Source organism: Coturnix japonica, chromosome 8, assembly GCF_054131305.1.
Source record: "Coturnix japonica strain WE chromosome 8, WE-NBRP24, whole genome shotgun sequence".
Lineage (NCBI taxonomy): Eukaryota > Metazoa > Chordata > Aves > Galliformes > Phasianidae > Coturnix > Coturnix japonica.
Window position 1 is genome coordinate 8,154,978 of NC_140670.1, and position 21,616 is coordinate 8,176,593.

At 38.5% G+C, this 21,616-nt stretch overlaps 1 protein-coding gene across 9 annotated transcripts in view; it reads right to left on the reverse strand.

Annotated features, from left to right (window-relative positions):
* The window catches only part of ANK3 (ankyrin 3), a 327,597-nt gene that overhangs the window by 282,441 nt on the left and 23,540 nt on the right, over positions 1-21,616 (reverse strand). For all 9 annotated transcript variants that reach the window (XM_085553950.1, XM_085553966.1, XM_085553943.1 and 6 more), the window contains exon 2: positions 10,867-10,905. In XM_085553950.1, the coding sequence (XP_085410076.1) occupies positions 10,867-10,905 (39 nt within the window). The remainder of the gene's footprint in view (positions 1-10,866; positions 10,906-21,616) is intronic.

Genomic DNA, 21,616 nt, shown 5'->3' on the forward strand with positions numbered 1-21,616 from the left:
TAACAGGCTTGCTGTAGGCTGGAAGTGACCCAGTCTCCTTTCTCCTTTTAATGGGAAGCACAGCAAGCATTCAAACCCAGAACAGCATTCCAGGATAGAAGCAGAAGTGAACTAAAGACACAAAGTGGAAGAAACTTCTGATTAAATATCCAATAAGGAGAGCAAAAAAATTATTATAGCTCCTTTAGGAGGACAAATATCTGGATTTGAAAAAAAACAAAAACTGTATTCCAATGTGAGATAAACAAACTGAAATAAAATAGAACTAAAGATGAGCAAACTCAGTTTTTACTCAGATTAAGAAATAATTTGTGCACTGAATTCCAGGGCTGAACATGAGATGCTACCACAGATCAAAACTGAGCTGCCTTATCCTCACAGTTACTTTAACATATGTTAGCTAACTGAAGTTAAGAGCCTTGAGGACAAACATATCCCTCAAGGATGAAACTGAAGGGAGACTGGGAGTGAAGCCCAGAGCGGCTGGGAAGTTATTCAGTTGGAGGGAGAAAGCTAAGAGATTAAATTCCTTCCCCCGCTCCCTTGAGGGAGGAATTCACTTGCTTTGAGGCATCCCTCAGCAAATGAGGTTTGTAAGAGTTCCAGTTCAATAGCAAGAGGATACTAAACCAGAAATTAGGTAAGCAACAGTCATACAACAGTAATCCTACAAAATTTGCTAAGTAGTGCAAATTCTCTGCCAACTGAGTTTGAAAATAGTTACACAGAGATCATACCTTACATCCAAGCCCTGGAAGTCCACATTCATATGCTAAAAGATGCTTAATGACAAATTCCAATTTTGATTTTACTTCTTTTACACTTTGTGACACTATAAATATATTTCATAGGGAGTTTTTTGAAGTCACAATCTAAAAAAAAAAACAACAAAAAACAGACCACTCTATTAAGTTAAGGATGCGTGTTTTATGCTAAGCACACATACATCACTATTTGTAAAGCTCTGCAGTAGAAGGATGGGAGTAAAACCAGCCTGTTTCAAACTCCTATAGTGGCAAAACCAAAACAAATGCAGAGCAAAGGAGCCTCACCCTACAAGCAATACTTCCTACTACATATTCCCGATGACCCTTAAAGTCAGAAACCACGAGAGGATTTGGAAGTCTGACATCTCAATGTGTAAGAGGAGTTTCCTAGCACGCAATGTCTACTCATGCTTATATCAGGAAATAATGTGGCAAACAAACTGAGAGGCTGCCTCTCTCCCAGGGTTTTTTCACCATGCTGCAAAGTAGTGCTGTGGCAGGGGAAGATGTGGGGTATCCCTCCATGGTGCTTCCTCCACTGTGAGCCCCCTGACTGGTTAGGTCTCACATCATTACACAGGTTCACAATTCAGTCATCAGGCAACAGTTCCACAACAGCACATCTCTGTAGCTGGTGTACAATGCAATGTAGGAGAGATGAAGCATAGCTACACATAGTGCATGCACAGCCCTTCTATTTCCTAAAACAATACTGATTCTGACAATCACAGGAAAAAAAAAAAGGGGGGGGGGGGGGGGGGGTGTTGGGGGGTAGGACAGCAGCTTCACAAGCAAGGAAAATGGTATAAGCCTTCATGACAATTTATTCACAAAACTACATTTCACTAAGCTATTAAGTGCTGAACAACATGAAGTTCATGTTGATTCAAAGACCTCAGGCTGCAAGGTTTTGTGTTTCTGTTTTTTGCTTAAAGTCACACTCATCTGATTTTTACTGATAACAGTGCAGCAACAAGCAAAGCAGTTCTCTCTGTGAAACTTGAAAAACAAGTGAAAAATACAACATTACCAAAGATCTGCTTTGGGACTACATCTAAAGCATAATGTAATAGGAATATCTAGATCCGTAATTAGGGAGAAAAAAATGTACTTCATTAATTTTTTGGTTAGATGACTATTTCTTAATCTCTTACCTTTTATTTTAAAACACATTATGTGAACCCACCATAAAAAATGCCTTAAAGTGGCAAGAAAAGCATTAAGCAGTATTGCTAACTGAAAAACGCATAACGTTCAAGCTGAATGTTTCCACAAAGGAATTTAAAAACAAAACATTTTTAGTCTCACAGCCATTGTGCCTGAGGTATATAAAGGATGCACCATTCACCTGTTTGCTAAAAGACATCTTAAAAAGCATGAAAATCTCTTCTGCTGGAAGACTTACAAAGATTCACGCAAGTCAGGTCCAGAAAGACATCACAACACTGTTGTTGTGTTTAACGGCCCTACTGAGGAAAGACCAGAATAGGAATGAAGACTGAAAAGAGAAAGAACCGAAACCTTAGCACAGGTATATTTATTTAAAAAGAATGGAAACAACTAAGATTTGATATTCTCAATTTTGTTTCCAAATTAGACCTGAACTCTGTTCACTTAAATTATGTAGACTTTCTCCATAGAGTCCAAAAGCATTCCAATCAAATTTATCCAAAGTTGTTCAGATCGATGACTACCATCCTCATCTAGTTGAAAAATATACATACAAGCATTTAATTGAAACTTCTCTCAGAAGATAAATAGTGCCCACATCTATTTAGTTTGTTTCCTAAATCAAAGCAAACTGATAGGACTGTCCTCTGGCCAATCACCTTGTAAAGAAAACAGCCCTGAAATATCATATGTTGATGAGATCTAGTCTAAACTGTAACAAACCGTATAAATCTATTTATATTTGCACAAATACAGATAGTCATACTACAATACATACCAGAGGTTGATCAGTTTATAAGCAATCAACTTAAATTATTTTTCCCTTCAGAGGGGGGGTTTCCATGATTTTTTTTTCAATTCTTTTGAAATTCTGACAAAAATACCCCCATGAGAAAATATTTGGGAGCTAAGATGTGTGAAAAGAGTAATGAGGCTTTGTGCCCACTTCATTCTCTTGTGCCACATCTTTCATCTGCTCCATGTTTTAGGAAAGAAAAGAACAGCCGAAATACAGAGCCATGTTCACAGTGAACAAAAATTATTACTATCATTTTCAATCTCCAGCAATAACAGCAGCATTAGTTGCCAGCTGCAACACAGACAGAATAGGTGACATGATGGCCATAATTATTTGAGAGTGCTAAATGTTAAGTCATATCCTATTTATATTCAAGGCTGTATATGCCCACGATTAGAATTCTCTCATTAGAAGAAACATGGGTGGGAATAAATTTCCCAGATAATGGAGTGGCAAGGGAGGCGAGGCCAGAGAGAGCATGCAAGAGGTCAAACAGAAATACATTAATTCTGATCTTCAGTAGCGTCAAAAAAAGAGAAAGGCTGCCATTTTTATTTTCCTTCTAATGCTTTGCCCATAATTTAAAGTTGCTCAGAGATTCTCAAATAACCAAGAAATGTGTATGTTTGTGTAGGGGGTGTTCTTTGCTTATTTGTTGTGTGCTATTTTTTCTTGGGGGAGGGTAAGGAGAAGTGATGTTTGTTTGGAATATTATATATATATTATAAATTTTTAATAATATAAATTAAATTATATATATATATATATATAAATATGCAATAGAAACAGTTTGGGATTTCATTTCTTCCCAACATGGCAAAACATGCTGTACCTACAAAAAAGAATGAAAGAGTTTCAAGAATGAAAGAGTTTCCTTTAAAAAAAAGCAAGCAAACAGAAAAACAGTTTGAGAACATATATAATCAAAATCCCTTTTAAGCTGCACTGGATTAGTGCCTATAAATTAAAAACATCCATTTCCACCTTGCAATCATAAAAGTAATTTACATCCCGTTAAAGAAGAAAAACTTTCATCTATGAAGGTCTGTCAAATATTTCCTTGAACAGGGCCTAATCAAAATGTTCCTTATGCAATCCATTGATCTGTAACACCACATAAAACACACCATAACATAACTAAAATACACCATAAAGTTTAAATCAAATCTGTACATTTAATTTGCCTACATCTATAAAACTTCCAATAATCTTTTCCAACCCTGAACTACATGAAAAATTCTCTAGTAAAAAAAAAAACACAACCCACACCTATAAATGAAAAAGAAACAAAGGCAAAAATCTGCAAGACCTTGGGATAGCACCAGCTACAACTGCTCTGCATTTAAATACTGCCAGAGGAAAAAGGCTCCCAGAAATAAGCGAAGCAAGAACATAAAGGGAATTTTTTTCCACTATCTGTAATCACAGATCGAATCTGTCACGCAGAATATGGATTTTTCATTTTAGCCGAAAGCCGAGTTTCTGAGTTGTTATTAAATTAGAATAGCTTCAAAAGAAGGGAAGGACTTCAGCTTCTCACAAAATGAGCAGAAAAAGCTTTGTAATTCAAATAATTCATGACTTCTTATAATAGATGCAATGGCATTGTATAAAAATCAACTGGATATAATAGAACGTATCAAAGGTAGCAAGCTTCCAGCTTTGTCCAAGCTACCTGCCTGAAAACTGCTGCCTTCTATTCCTCAGAGTTCAAGATTAACTTCATTGAAATCTGTGAGAAAAAGCAAATGAACGACAAGAACCAAGAAAATGTCTCCCCAGGCAGTTGACAAAAAGTTGTGTAGATCCAAAATATTCCTATAATCTATGCAAACCACAGTAAAAAGAAAAAAATAAAAAAAAAAAAACAAAAAAACATAATACTTTCCCTTAAATAAGTTTTCTCATACTATATATATATTCTCATATATTCAAGACCATGAAATTCATGACTAGTTTTAATTTATAATTATATTTGATTTAAGGTTATCTCTTTGTAGGGAGTCTGTGTTTTTCTTAACATTCAATTGCGCGTTTACAATTTACATGAGGGGGAACAGCTATTTACAAGGGTGGATAGTGATAGGACAAAGGGGAATCGTTTTAAACTGAGACGGGTAGGTTTAGGTTAGATATTAGGAGGCAGTTTTCACACAGAGGTTGGTGACACACTGGTACAGGTTGCCCAAGGAGGCTGTGGATGCCCCATCCCTAGAGGCATTTGAGGCCAGGCTGGATGTGGCTCTGAGCAGCCTAGGCTGGTGGTTGGTGACACTGCACATAGCAGGGCTTTGAAACCATTGTAGTCCTTTTCAACTCAGGCCATTCTATGATTCTGTGCTTAATATGCAATAAATTAGACCAACTCTCTCAAATCAAGGATATTTTACCCAGGATGGCAACTGGTAAAAAAAAAATTCTTACTGTCTTTATCCTAACCCATGAGCTTTTTATTCTTAGCATCTCTTGTCCTATTGAGGATGGAGAATAACAGAACAGCTGAGTGTACAGAAAGAACCAACACTGGAAAGTAAAGAAGGCCATAAAAATCAGTAAAAGATGACTACCATCATAATCTCCTCTTTAACCCAAGTGTATTTTCCTGTTCCTTTCATCAGCTGGATGGTGAGTGGGAAAAAGAAAACATTTAAATAGCTAAAAGGTAAGATGCACTTTGTCATTATGGAAAATAAAGCTTACATATGTAAAGTGACACTTAATGTCCCTTCCAGACAGGATTTCCTGCTTAAAAGTGCTGCTTGCTTTTTCAAACATCAAACCACAGTTACAGCCTTATTCAACCGAAAATATCGATTTCTCTAGTGCTCTGCAAAGTATATTGTACTTCAGTGTGAAAACTGTTTAATCACTCTTCAGTGCTAACCAATTATCTCAAGGAATATGCACATCAAGCTCTCTGGAGAATTTCCCATAGTGTCAGTTCTAAATCAAATAAAAATCCTCTTCCAGAGAGAACTTCACCGCATTTCATAATGCTGCATGCATTCCTCAGTATACTTCTTCATCACATATTTGTTTAATTGCACATCTCAACAGCATTTATACCTTCCTTTGTGGTGACCCTCGGAGCTTACAAGCATTAGTCAAGCCCACTTCATCCTCCAAGGGCTTCCCACCATCTCATCCCTATATAAAGAGCTGCTAACAAAACTTCACTGCCTGCACCTTTGCAGTCATATCAAACAGAATTCAAACATGAAATATTCTGAAAGCATCAATTCCTTTAGTCTCCAAACAGCAGTCTTGCATCATAATCCCATATCATTCATTCTTCATGGTATATAAAAAAATCAGAACAGTGTTTAGAGCAGAAGACAAACCCTTGCACACCACACACGTGCCATTTCCATGTTATTTTACAGCAGTGCTTACAGTATCTTCTTGCTGAAGAAGGACCATGTGAGCATTCAACAGTAATGGCAATACTTGTTCTGATAACAGGATGCATTAGCACAAACAGATTTCCATATACTGCATTTATCAAGTTCACATTTTGCTATCTGCACGTGCCCTTCTTCAGACTGAGTTTCAGCTTCTATTTATACAACTCTGATAACCTGAAAAGCAGTTTAAGTTTCATTACCATGACATGCAAGTCAGTCAGAATGACCATTAGCTAGAAATGTTGTAATTAAGAAGTCCATTTTCAAAGTCTTATTGGCTGACAAAGAACTGATTACTACCATTTGATTCTGAAACTCCAGGACATGTCATAAATGCTTCACAGAGACATCATTACTAACATGTACTTAGAAAAAATAAAGAAGCAAAAAGCTGCACAATAGATGGCACTCATTTACACCCATTTCAGAGCGTAAAATTGGAGATATTTCAAGCTCCAATCTATAGAACAATTGAGTTTCTAACTGAAAAAAAAAAAAGTCATCCAACACTGTTTAAGTGTTGGACTGAAAGAATACCCTCTGGACCTTTCTAGGCACAGGTGAATACCTGCTCACTTTCAGTTTAGATCTCAGCATCAGTTGCATTCTGTATAACCTCACAGATAATGCATTTTCACACAGTTGGCATCTGCCTAGTTGGGATTTTTTAACCACCTTTTACCACATTTTCTTACCTGCTTTCTCATTTACAAGACTAGAAGGCTTTCATTTTATTTCTTCCCATGCATTTTCAGTCTTCAATCACAATACACACCCATTTAACCCAGCATGCTTAGCTACCCTTGCCAGCATTAGATTCTAAACAGCCTAATCAGTTCCTCTTCACCCCACACTTAGCATCTTTCAGGCTCCTCAGAACCTGTACCAAACCCCTCTGGGGCACATCCCCTCTGTGTGCTACACTGCTGGGATTGTTAGCATTTCTTTTCCTCGCATTTATCTTAAGAGATAGGAAAGAATGAAATCCTTTCATAGTGACCAAACTGAAAAAGGTTCACTGTTAACATTTACACCTCCTGTCACAACAGCTTCCCTCTGCTTGGGAAGAAGTGCTCCTTGGCTTATACCCTGAGGAAACCAGGCAGTTTTGCTACTGGCAGGATGATAGAAAATAGTGCAGTTTCTATAAAGCCAGCAGCAGCAGCAAAGACTGCTTCAGAGTGATTGGCATTCCAGAAACTTCAGACATACACTTGACTCATTTTCTTCAGCCCATTCTTTGAGTGATCTCTGTATTTTGCTAAAGATACAAGGCTTGCTTGAATCAGCTTCCCTTGTCCTTAGCTGACTGCTTCTATCAGCAGCCATTGCTCGAAATGAGGATTCATACAATACCCCTCCTCCAACAGGTGCTGCACAGATGCAACAAAGCCATTGCATAATGGAAGTTTGGAGGTAAGCCCAGAATCCTCGCCAAGGCATCATTTTGGCCCATTACTTCTGAAGCTGGGAAAATAAAACATTTAGAACCCAAACCTTCCTGGCATTTTGCATATAAAATTGCTGCATTCAGGAAAAGCAAACAAAGGTAATTCTTATAATTACATAAGAATTCAAAACTGTGATTTGTTTGAGAAAGGCTGAGATAAAGTAACAAAGTTCAGGTTTCCACTGTTAATATTCTTTCTACTGAGAAAGAAGTCCCTCAGGAATACGCTCCAGCTAAAGTCTACATAAAAGAAGATAATTCTTCATTCTTACACTTTGAAGAAAGTAATTTCTAATAGAAATGAGATAATTTTGATGAAAAATCAAATGTGATTTGGAGAAAAAAAGAACAACCACAGTTCACTGCCACTAAGAGAATGGAAATAAGCAGGGCTCTACAGATTGCTGATATTACTGATAGCTGCTACTACTATTTCTGAGGTATTGCCAAAGGTTTCCATCATTTTCATTTCTATCTACCATTGTGCCTATTTGCAGAGAGCAGGGCAACACAGTTTAACTAAAACTTGAAAGAACAATCTGTCCTGCTCATGACCATTACTGAGATTTATGTATGTATGAAAATGTTCTAAAAGGAACAGCATACAATAGTTTCCCAGCTAAAGCAATATTTGCCTGCCAAAAATAGCTGTAGTAGCTTACTGACTTGTACTCTAGAGGATGAAGAAAGAGAAGCAACTTTCAGGTATACACTGCAGACAATGGCTAAACTAGAAATCCCAATTAAGATGGGTTTTTGTTGTTTTATCTTTTATATCACAGTTCTGGAATGTTCATGTGGCTTTACCACCTGCTACGTGGCACCCACTTCACCTGCCCCAGCTCACACAAATCTGACTCACAGAAACTTTTGTAAGAAGTCCCATGTGTATATACATGTATGTAAATTACATATATAAAAATCATGTGATATACACTAATACATACACGTGAATTAATTGAACTTATTACAAAACTACACATTTATATATATAAATATATGAAATACATTATATATGCATAAATATATGGAATACATTACTATTATATGTAGGATTGAGGTTCAGATGACTTAAGAACTAAACCAAAGTCCCTTGTTGCTCTTGTTGCTTTTCTTTCCTGAGGTTATCTAGAAAGAATTATTTTCTCTGTCCCTGGTGGCTGATAGATAACTGGTTTTGATACTTTATTAAAACAAAAACACTCAGAAAAGGTATGCCATGCTATATATCAGCATCATGACTGAGATATAAGGGCAATGATAAATGGCCTTTGATATCTTAAAAATGATAAATTGCCTTCAGCAAGTCTTTTCCTCAACATACATAGAACTGAAGTGGGGTGATGGATAAAAGGCTCCACTGGACCACGTGATGCCACCACAAGTAGATCATAAACACAATCCCTTAGTAAGGAGGTAACAGCATTTCCCTCCAAAATTTGAGACAGCAGATCAGAAGCATCCACGAAGACAATAATCTGTTTACCAGCTAATACACCAGCTAAACAAAACACTGCACAATATTTGCCGCTGATAAATAATGCTGAGGCTTGCAGTAGGTTCCTATGGCATTAAAAAAATATATATGTGTTAGCACTGTCTCTACCATCTAACATTCTGTCTTCTAACTGCAGTGCTCTTTGTAGAAATTCGTTTTGTTATAACATATCTAGGTTTATTTTTGTAAGATGTTTTTGTAGGATCTTTGTTTTAATTTATTTTGTTTTCAATGTGTGTTTGTCACAAATTCCCACAAAAAAAAAAAAGAAAAAAAAAGTCAACTGAACCCTCATTTACTCCAATATCATTCACAAAATGCAAGATGAACAAGTTTTACATTTCCCAAATTCCAGGATTTGGCCTTGCATAAACTTGGATCAGCAAAAACCACATAACAGATGCAGTTAACAGTGCTTAATCATTGCACATAATTTCTGTAAAAGTCATTTTTCCTCCAATAAATTTGTACCCACTACACTGTGCACTGCTTCCTGAGCATCACGCCATCATCTCCCAGGAGAGAGAATACCAACCTCAGAGTTTGTTCCTCTGCTTGCCCAGTCCCCACTTTTGGCTATTTCCATTAACTTAATACAGCTTTAAACAAAAAGGCCTACAGATGCCAGCTCTAATTTCCAAGCCTTTATATCAAAGTCCTGACCAGACAGATAACTGGCACAACAGACTGAAGCGGTGAACTAGATTTCCAAAATGCTGCCATCTGATTCTCATCCCACACAAATATGTAATCTAAGTAATGAAAAAAGCTTTCGTCTCAAACATCAGCTTGTTCAAAGCTCTTGAAATCCGTAAATGTTGGAGTTTGGGTTGAGTCATGACAAGGTAAAACTGTAATGGTAAGAAATAACCTTCTGAACAACAATAACGAGAACATACTTAATGTCAGGCAGAAGAGAAAGCAATTACACTTTCAGACTAGGACTGTCAGTTTAAAAATATACAATGTAAAGAAAAAACAATTTAAGATTTCTTTTCAATTCATGATTCTTCATGAGTTCTATGCTCTTATAATGTTTTCATGTTCAGATTACCTTTCATTGCAAACAAAAAAATGGCTGCTATTTCTGTTGAAATTTAAAGGAAAATTCTTTGTTTCTGGCATTAATCCAGAGTAATTAATACGCGGGGATAATTTCCGCTGTGTCCATTCTTTTGAGTATACACTGCACTTCAAGACTTTACAAGTACAAAAATAGGAACTGAGCATCACCAAGCTCAGCAGGCACCAAGCACACAGGCTCCTGTATGACAACAGTGTGTGGAACATAAGACTTAAAAAGGAAAAGTGGTGAATCTAAGGAGTAGAATTATAAGAGATTAAGGGAACAAAAGAAGTTGAGATATGCAGTCATTGCAACCATCTGATTAGATGGTACAACAGGTCTGACACAACAACTCTGGTTCAAACAAGTTTGTGCACTGGAGACCATAGTGACAGGAAAAATTTCTGTTTGATTGCAGTACAAAAACAGAAAAATCAACTTGAAATAAATTACTTACTGCACAACATGTGGCCTTATCATTTGTATGAAATATGCTACCCAGACAAGAGAAAAAAAAATCAGATGGAAAAAAGAAATGGTACAGAAAAATGCTGTCTCCTTCTCCCAAGCTTCCTGGAATCTTTTAGAGTATTGAAATTAATTTATTTCTTCCAGTGCTGAGCTTTATTTTGTACCTTTGGAATAGGAGCTGGAGAAATAAACTGACATGTAAACTCAGATAACAAACACAAATATAACTTCAAGGTTTTACCTTTCTGGGGCTTCCTGCAGGGTAGAATCTGGGGCATACCTAAAAAGGGGGGAAAAGAATTAAAACTGATAAGCAAAGCAATCTGCATAGTGGTACAAATAAACACAATGCTTACATGAAAACATAAATTGATATTAGCTGGCTCTACTGTGGGTTTCAGAAATACAAACACACAAACAAATACAGTGTGGAGTGTGTCAACACAAGCATGGAGTTGCAATACAATTGACTGTTGTCACAATGTTTCACATCCTACTGAAGGATGTCTACTATCCCACAGATACCACACATACATATAGGTTTTTTACCTATGTAAAAAATAAATACCAGTATATCCCAGAAATTTTTCTAAACAGATCCACAAATTGTCCCTTGCAAACAGGAAAAAGGAAAAAAAAATAATGAAAGAATCCTGAGAGATTAGACAGGATGGAATAGCAAACCAAAAGCCTGCAAAGCACTAAAAAAGCATGAGATCATCCTTTAAGTTCTGATAACTTTCCCTCTCATTCTGCCAAAACCTACAGACAGGGAAAAAACCTGCAAGATGAAGCCAATGAAAAAATAAGCAGAGACATCTGCTTCAGCTACTTGGAAAATAACAAGACCAGAGACAGTCCACATTCTTCAGCACACTTCAGTTTAAGCATATCAGTAGCTGTGCGCTCCAGGTACCCCACTACAGTGCTTGACCAAATGCTCCAGCAAGGAAAGTGGTCAGGGACACAAGCAGGTAACAGATGACTTCTTGGCAGGGGGTGGGATAAAGGCCAAGCAGATCTCACCGAGTTATGTCACCACTCCCCGGAGCAACATGCAGAGTTAGGACTATCCAACTTTAGGTGCAAAAGTAGGAAGCTGAACCCGTCAAGCTTACTGAAACACTGGCTTTTTTCTATGTCTGTCACTCCCTTTGAGCTGCTTGATTTCAATGCTGATTACAGAAAAATTAACTAAGCTTCAAACTGTTGTACCGTCTCTGCTTTCTGTTATTGAACACAGCATGTAGTGCTGGAAGATGTATGCAGGATGTCTGTATCATTCACTGCAACAGAGTGAAAATCAATTGGCAAAGCCACCACCTTACTACGGAAGCAGTGCTACAGAAGAACCACAGAGCATTGCTGATTTTCTACTATTCTTTCTCAGAACACTTACATCCTATGAGAAAAACTCAACTCAAGGGATATATACACACTTGGTTTGATTCTTTTGTCAGAGTGGGAATACAAGCATTTGTTTGAAATCTAGAATTCATCATGAACCATTAACAATAAAATTCTATAGAAAGGTCTGCTAATTCCACGTATCATATGAAAAGCCAAACAGCTCAGAGATTCCTTTCCCATAGAAGCACATTCTGACCAATAACTTCAGTAATGAAAAAGTCCCTCAGAATCTTGTTCCAAGACCCAACTTTCATACAAAACGTTTCATTAATAATCAGGAGAAAAAACAAACAGCAAATAGCATTACTCAACAAATCATTAACGTTTCCCATAATTAAAAAATCAGTCTTCCAGTTCAGTAATTATTTGGCTGCAATTCTAAATAATATTTTCCGCCTCTGTAAATATTAAGTTCCCATTTTAATTGTTAAGTTATGCTAAACATTACTCAACAAATCATCCTGAAGAGGTTTTCAGAATCCCTAGTGAATGATTCATGTTTCCCTTTTGCCATTCTCTCCTGGCGTAGAAGACACACCTTTAATTCAGTCACAGCCCTAACATCATGAAATCAGAACGTGAACTCTTAATAGCACCAGGAAATAGTCAAAAAGCTCACAAGGAGAACCTGCTATGCAAACCCAACTCAAACCCAAATGAAAGAACTAAATAATCCTAAATTTAACGGAAACATCAAACAAGAATCTGAAGAGACTGACCATATGCTAAACTCTGGCTCTCCCATACTGGGTGATGAATTAAGATACCAGTGTAACTGGCTGCTTAACTACAATCCTGCTCATGACACTCACATATGTTGCTTTGGCAAGTACTCATTTTTTGTAATCTAAGCAATGTGTTTGATTTGAGAACAATTTTATTTTGACCTATTTCCATAGAACTGGAAGAAATACTACAAAAGGACTAGAAAATATGTGAAGGGTAATGATTGTACCTTTGCAATTGGCATGATGAAAAGCATTAGAAAACTAAGCCACAGCTAAAAAAAAAAATAGCCAAGTTATTAGTATCTTCTAAAGCCTGAATGAAAACATGGTAATGTAAGGTCTGCGGCATTATAAGAAGAATGCACAGAGGGAGGCAGAAGACCGGCCCTAAAATGGAGCCCTGCAGAACAGCACCAGTGACAGGCCACCAGCAGCATGTAGCCCCATTTACATTAACACTAGCTATACACTGGACATTTTGTACAGAAGGACACTGTAAGAAGGACTGTGGAAAGCTTTGAGGGAACCTTGTCATAAAAGGAGATGAAGATCATTACACAGGACTTTCCCTTCGCGTAGGTGTGTTGGCTGTGACAAATGGCTACATAGTCTTTCAGGTGTTTTTTACTAAATCCCAGAACAATTCTCCCCACAATTTTACCAGGCACTGAAGTGAAACTGACAGGTTGTTCTGGTTTAACTTGGGCAGCTAAGCACCACACAGCCATTCACCCACCCCACCAGTGGGATGGGGGAAGACAATGGGGGTGAGGGGGTGGGGAAGGAAGGGTAAAATTTGTAGGATGAAATAAAGACAGAACAGAAATAGGAAGGAAAAATTCATAATAATAGCAGTAGTAAAGAATACATAAAACAAGTGATGCACAATGCAATTGCTTCCCATCTGCTGACCAGTGCCCAGACAGTCCTCAAGCAGCAGCACTCACCTCCCCAGCCAACTCCTCCATGTTTTATTGTTCAGCACAATGCCATCTGACATAGGTATCCCTCTGGCCAACTTCAGCCAGCTGTCCTGGTTCTGTCCCCAGCTTCCTGCACATTCCCAGCTTCCTGAGTGTAGAACAGCACAAGAAGCTGGAAAGTCCTTGATTCAGTGTTAAGTACTGCTTAGAAACAGCTTAAACACCAGTATATTAGCAACATTTTTATCATTCTAAATCCAAAACACAGCACCACACCAGCTACAGGAGCCAGCATTTTGCCCAGGTGGCCAAGAGGGACAACAGAACCCTGGCTTGTAGCAGAAATAGCATAGCCAGTAAGGACTCTGTGATTCCATCTTTCCCAATCAAAAACAGGAGAAAAGTCTGCAATTGCCATTCTTTCTTGACCTTCTTGAAAATAGAACAATGTTTGACAGATCCCTGTTGGCTGGGGCCTCTCCAGATTCCCAAGACCATTGAAAAATGATGACATTGGCTCTTAGAGTAACTTGGGATGAACTCCATCGAGTCCTAAGCAGATGAAGCAGCAAATCATGCACAAGTTTGGGGTTGGCTGAGGGTTTTTGCCATTACAGCAGCCACCGTCCTCCAACTAGGCTCTCTGTGTCACAGGACCTCCACAAATGTTGAGCAGAGAGCATAAGAAGACACTGAACATCTGCTTTGTTTGCATCCCTGCTTATGAGTTGACCAACCTTGTCAAGTAATGGATCGATGTTACCTCCTTTTGCTGCTGACTTGTTTTTAAAAAGCCTTTTTTGTTTCCTCACACCTGCCAGGTTCAACTTCAATTGAGCTTTTCCAGCTTTCTCCCTACTATGGCAAACAGCATTTTTGCAGTGTTCCTGTTTCATCCAACCTCAGTTCCAGGGGCCATACACCTTTTTCCTGCTTTAGAAGAACATCCCTACTCAGCCAAGTCAACTTCCCTTCCCATCTACATGACTTCCAACACTTGGGAATTGTTATTTAGCTCTTAGCAGCATCTTTTACTCTCCACGAGAACATTAGTCTTCATATTCCCCAAAATTTGGGCTAGGAAAGAAGTGCCACTTTGACAATGTGACCTCATCATGAAAAGCCCCAAGAATTGCTATATTTGGAGTTTCACAAAACCTTTTCTGACAAATGGGAAGCTAAGGGATACGGGTTGCACATTGCAGTGAGGGGTGGCAGGAAAGGAGTAGAATATATCTGTACTTTCCATAAGCAGCACAAGGTACAAGGAGTGCTCTGAATGATCTCATTTTTAATAGATTGGATTCTGCTTTGCAATTCATTTTTCTCATCCATTTACTCTTAGGCTACACTGAAGTTTCTGTAACCGACAGTACTATAACACACAGTTCTTTCTGCAGCTGCTTGTATGTCGTATCTAATACACAGAGTTTGACAGAATACAGACATACAACATCCTGACCTCCACAGAAATACTGAGCTGCAGATGGCTAAGGAAAATTATCTCAGTACAACTTGTTTATGGAACGTTGATCTAATACTTGCATTTGCACGCATGAGTCTAGGTGTACTAAGATGCCATAAGTAAATGCATACATACACATGGTGATGTATACCACTGTAATACTGATTTTACATTGTCTTTATGAAAAGGCACCAATAGGTCTGGAAAAACAGAAATGAAGACATCAGGGTTCATTTTTAGGCAGTGTAAATAGCATTTTTGAGTTAATAGAAAAATTTAACCGTTTGCCAGTTTTAGAACATTTGGCTTCTGACTGGGCACCACAAATAAGGTCTGCTCTGTTTGCTCTGTGATGAGGAGGGATTAGAAATATGACATTTCCCAATACCTTTAGTAGCTGCTATCACTCCTTTGCATGCCGGTGAGCACCAGTCAAGCCGGAATATCAATGAGAAAATTAACAGAACTTTGCAGGGACAAAGATCTGGCAACCTACCAATCTTCCACGCATTCTCCAACAAAACGTGTCCAGGCAATACATCAGGCAGTCAATACAAAAGACCTCTTACATGACCGAATTACTTAGTTTAACAAGTTGCCAAAGAGATTCAGAGGATGCCAGTAGCAGCAGAAGGTGCGTTATTAAGTATGGTCAGCAATATGATGACTATATGCAAACAAATATAAATGCTTTCACAGCAGCGAGTGTCATTTCAGTCTCTCATACTGAAGCAGAAGTTTTATTTCTGCATTGTCCAAGACACTGAGCTGAATTATACAGACTCCACCCACTGGTTCTAATGAGACAAGAGAAGTGTGACATATTGGTAGGGGCTTTGTAGCTTTAATGATAGTATGTACAGTCACATACAGAAGTTCTGTCTCGCTGTTCCACTGAACACCCGTGTTTAGGGACACATCTTCCAGTCACATATACACCAATCACACACCACATTCCTTCTGTTGAAACCACGAGAGGCTCAGGCGAGTCCTGCCATATACTTGAATTCAGTTAAACAAAATACAGAAAAGAGGTATTGATGCATTATTATTTTTCTTTCTGATAAATTTTCATATTCTATGAGACAGCTATTTCCCCTATAAACTGTTAGCATCCCTGTCAAGATGATGCATAAATTCTAAGGAGTTCTTTATCGTGCAGAACTGGCACATTTCGAAGTGAATCACATAGTCCCATTGCAACACAGGCTTTTGTAACATTTTAATGTCTCCCCATTCAGTAACTAGAATCCTGCAAAGAGGATACAAGTGCTACCACTGCTAGCTAATGGACTCTCCTTGGACTCAGTCGCTGAACTACATTTTGAATACAGGGCTCAACTCCCAATGGGAACAACCTCCTTTTTTCATCACCATCCAACACTCAGACTAAAGGAGAATTCTCGCAAGTGGTTAGCAGGGACAGCATTCATACTTCTATTTCTAGGTTCGCACTTATCAGAAGATAAAGGCATTGCATAACAATTCATGCAGGTCATATGCAATACATGGAGTCCGACAGCTAGACATCCTTCCTCACACAGCTTTTTCCTATTCCCATTTTAAAATGGTCTTTTATTCAAAAGTATTCTTTTGAAAACAACAAACAACAATTTGAAGACTACACAGAAACAACAGAAAATGCTCTCGAAGTTTTGAGTTGCCTAGCTCGGTAGGTGTAACTGCTTTCCAGATGTGCTAATGTGGTGGTGCAGTTAATTTCAACCTCTGTTATCTAACCCACACCCCACTGCCTGTATACCACTTTTTAGAGCTGCAGCACACGTAAGCAGATCAACGCCAGTTCTGACTTATCTATTTGCTGAAAGTACCAAAGACCCCACAGACACTGCCTACACAGTTCAAAGGAGCAACATTAATTCCAGAACCAAGGCAGCATATGCTGCAGTCAGCTGACAGAAGTCACATCCTTATTCTCTTCAGGGTCATCTCAGCAGCAGTGAAGCAAACTCTCATGACTGCGCTTTCTCAGAGGCATAAGGATGCCTCCAGAATGCAGCTTAGATCTGCCTTAAGTATGACCCCTGCAAATTTATTATCACTCTCAGTAGGTTTCTCTGTTCTCCCCAGTGCTTCACCTTCAGTTCCGCACGAATGTGTGGAAGAACTTCTTTACAGTGAGGGTGACAGAGCACTGGAACAGGCTGCACAGGAGGGTTGTGGAGTCTCCTTCTCTGGAGTTATTCAAGACCCGCCTGGACGCCTACCTGTGCGACGTGGTGTAGGGAACCTGCTTTGGCAGGGGGTTGGACTCGATGATCTCTAGAGGTCCCTTCCAACCCCTACAATTCTGTGATTCTGTGATTAAGAAATGGTTAAAACCCCAGTGCTGGAAGAGCACACAGCAGCCACTACTGGCTGACACAAGATATGACAATCCTATTAATGCAGCCTCTGTCACGCACAGCATTCCAACGACAAGCTTCAAAGTATTACTCCTCTGCCACATTTACACGGGTCTGTGTAAACGTTACCTACAGCCACAACTGCAAAACGCAGAGTGTTTTCACTCACCTCTGTTGAGCACATCACTCTCATTGGGGTTGCATGGCAAAGTTATGAAGATCTCATTCATTCTGTGAGCCCTCCAAATAACTGTATGCTAATCAGTGGCAGATTCCCTCCATCCTTTCCTTTACACCCAGGACTAGATCTTTTTTTTCCCCATCCATACACAGTGAGTAGGGCACTTCTGCAAGAATTCAGAGCCTGAACTCTGAATCTTGGCAATTACTTCCATATATTTTTTTTTCCCCTATCTCAAAAGCAAGCCACACTTTCTCATTTCATCCCAGAAAACCTGGTTTGTTAAGGTCACACATTTATGAAAAATAATTCTGTCTCAGCAGTAGTCCTCTGGGAGACCATCAAAGCCACCAGAAGGGCCAAGAGACACCCACATATGAGCCAATACTTAGAGCTGCCGCTTTTAACTTGCTTTATAGTGAGACTTTCCTAACATGACTAATACTGCTGAAATTGTATTATCATCCTAATTGGCATTATCCTAATATACCAATGAAATAAAATAACTGAAGACAAAGCCATAACTTTCCCTCAGTAGCAAAGAAGAACACATGCATATCTTATTCCTTATACTGCCCAGAGAGGCTGCCGATGCCACATCCCTGGAGGTGTTCAAGGCCAGGTTGGATGGGGACCCTGGGCAGCCTGGTCTGTTATTACAGGTGGAGGTTGGCGGCCATTCTGTGATATTTATTTAGTGTATTACAAGATTTAGTTTCTAGCACAATATAACATTTAAATTGTCTACGCTGATTTGTTTGAAGATTTGGGCCTTTCTCCTCTATGTTCATTTTAATTCAGGACATCTCCAGCATATCAACAACAGCAGAACACACTATTTGCTTGGATTTAATTACTCATCTAAAACAAAAGAGCCTCTTCCAAGATGCTGCCTTGCTATGCAATAAGAATCTGTACAGAAGTGCTGCATGTATCAGCGAATCTACATGTTTGCTTAGTAAAAGACCCATAACTAACCTCAGCATCCAGTTCAACATCTCCTTGCAATCTCCTGATATGCAAATTTAAAGCTAATCAGAAAGCCCCTAATAAGTAAAGAACTGTTTTTGAGAGCTGACCATTTGGAGTGTATGTACAATAATGAAAATACATCAAAGTAATCTCATGCCACAAAATTTCAAATACTTTTCAGATAGCAATAATTAACTTCTATTCAGCATTCACTCGTATGAGACTACCATCAATATTATGGCATTAAAAAGTGGCAAACAAATTCCATGGGTATCAGTTCATATAATTCTTTCACTCAATTACAACCCCCCTCCCTGAAAATCCTAGCATTTACATTAAAAGAGTTCATATAGCATGACAGGCAGACTGTCTAATTTCATGGAATAAGCCCCGTAATCTTGTTTACACAAATCTGCTTTTAGATGTGACAAACTAAGCTCAAGACTCAGTCACTGCTGGGGGTCTTGGCGGGGGATCTGACAAACCAACCAAAAGTAAATGCTGGGCACTTCCATCAGGCAACTCACAGACAATGTTCAGCAGTCTCCATGCATTACCTGAAGAAGCCTCCCCAAGTTCAAATTATGGAAATGGCAACTATATCACCTCCCTCTCTTTAATAGCAGTACCTTGTACAGACACATTGTGTACTCTGTCACACAGGCTCTCTTCACAGAGTTGCTGAACCCATGAGAGAGTGACCAACAGCTACTGTTCTTATGGTTACGTTAATATTTCATAGATGAAGAAATTTCATCATTACTGCATTTAGCAGTGGTACATTTGTCAGTACTGGAAATAGAGATCTCACGAAAATGTCCATATATTCTTAATAGGTTTACTTGGCAGACACTGGTAACCTCCACAGCTGATTGCTACAAACAATAGTCATCTGCAATGAAAATCAAGGTGATAATGATGGAGTATTCAGTGAGTTTGAATTACCTAACTTCACTTTCAATGTGAATGCCAAAGGGTTACATTATTCTAAGTGGGAACAGGATCCTTCTACAAGCGCTGCTCATAAGCTGAGAAAGTGTTTCAAATCAATTGCTTACAAACACCCACAGACCAAAATTATTTCAAGACTAATTCTTGCTTTCTGTATATGCTCCCAGCTGACAAGAAGAAAAACAAAACTCACAATATAGAGTTATTAGGCAATAGTCTGAGTTGTTCTGTTATGCAACTGTTTTTATGTAAAAGATTACTGACAAATTTTTCCAGTAGCCATGTGTAAGGATTCCAACAAGGTTAAGGCTAAGGGCACAAGAACGAGCATTGAAGAGCAGCACCTTCTTGCATCGTGCTGAATACTTTGGAATCTCCTTCTCATTCATACATTAATTCCAGTGCCTTGGAGAAAGGTACCACATGGACAAAATCAAAGCATATATATGCAGTATTTCTGATAGTGTCATGGTATTATGTTGACAAGAACATTCACTGAAGTTCTCTTCAAAGAAAGCTCTAGATTTACATCAAAAGCTGCTTAAGTGTCTGCTCATATTCGCACCGTTCTCAACTATGCCAACTCATCATACTACACTTTCTGCATTTTAAAAAAGCTGTAAAAAAACCCAAAACACTATACATACACACACACACACTTTTCCTTCAAAAATTCTATCTCAAATAAGGACTGCACGAAGAAATAACAGCAATCAGGATGAAAAGAAAGCCCTCTCTGGCCACTGCAGATACCCATCTTTCCATGGCAGATACTCATCTTTACAGGCATGGATTCAAAGGAGCCACGTGTTTAACTACTGCTACACCTGCACATAAATTACTATCATTAAGCAAAGCTAGTAACTGCTTATTGCAAAACCTTCTTAATCCATTGCAAAACAAAACTAACAACGCTGAAATATATTTTGTGTGTGAATTAACAAAGTTATGGAAAAAAAAAACCAACACATTGTTTCCCCTTGCATGGCCTTTGTTTTTTTTTTCTTCTTTAAACCAAGTGCTTAAAAGCATATTTCTCCTAATGAAGTTTTAGAGCACTGTGAGATGGCATTTTTAGAAGCAGCAATGTGATTCAGACCACACAGTCTGACTCTGTTTAAAAGCAAACCCAATTTGAAGAAGCATAGGGAAAAGAAAAAGCATTAGCTTTCCTGGCTATCAGCTTTCAGGATGCTGAAAGACAGCACGGCTTGAAAATGTAAGTCAGTTGTTTGATTATCATATATAGATTTGCTATGTTCTCTGGGTAAGGTTAAGAAAAAAAGAAGTCTTTCAGCACAGACGCTTGAACTGGGAAACAGCTTATAAGAAAAGGACTCCAAGAAATAGCTGAAATTCTACATGCAGCTGGGAAAGAAGCCAAGGATCCAAGCAAACCTGCTCTATCAATTTGAAAAGAATAAAGCTACGAGCAGATAAAGTGATCTCTGAAGTTCAACCTTTTAAATAACATGATGAAAGCAAGTTTTGTTTGTTTTAAGGCAGTTTCATAGGGTAGCCACAGCAAGGAAATAATAAGAGCTAGGAAAAAACATGTGTCCTATGCATAAACCTTTATAATTTAAGGCTAAGAAGGCTGTTCTTCCATGCATACCAAATCCCACTGTTCAGGAATATTACACTATCAGCATTTGAGGTTTTGTTTTGCTTTTTTTCCTCCCCATTAAAAATAAAACTAAAGCACTGGACAAGTCTGTCCATTCCATGAAGTTGAATGTTTCACTGATCCATTCCTAGGACAGAACAAAACACACTGGGTGGGAGCCATCTATGTGCCAAACAGTCCCATCTCAACAAGCTACATGGGAGCACTCTGCATCTGCTCAAGAATTACTAGAAGCACAGAGCATTTTTTTTACAGCTCCTTGATGAGGTACTTTACAAACTGAAAACCATACAAAAGTAAACAAAAGTTAAGAGAAACGAACAGCATCCAATTAGCAAATAGCTGATAGATTTTAGTTTGCTTTTCAC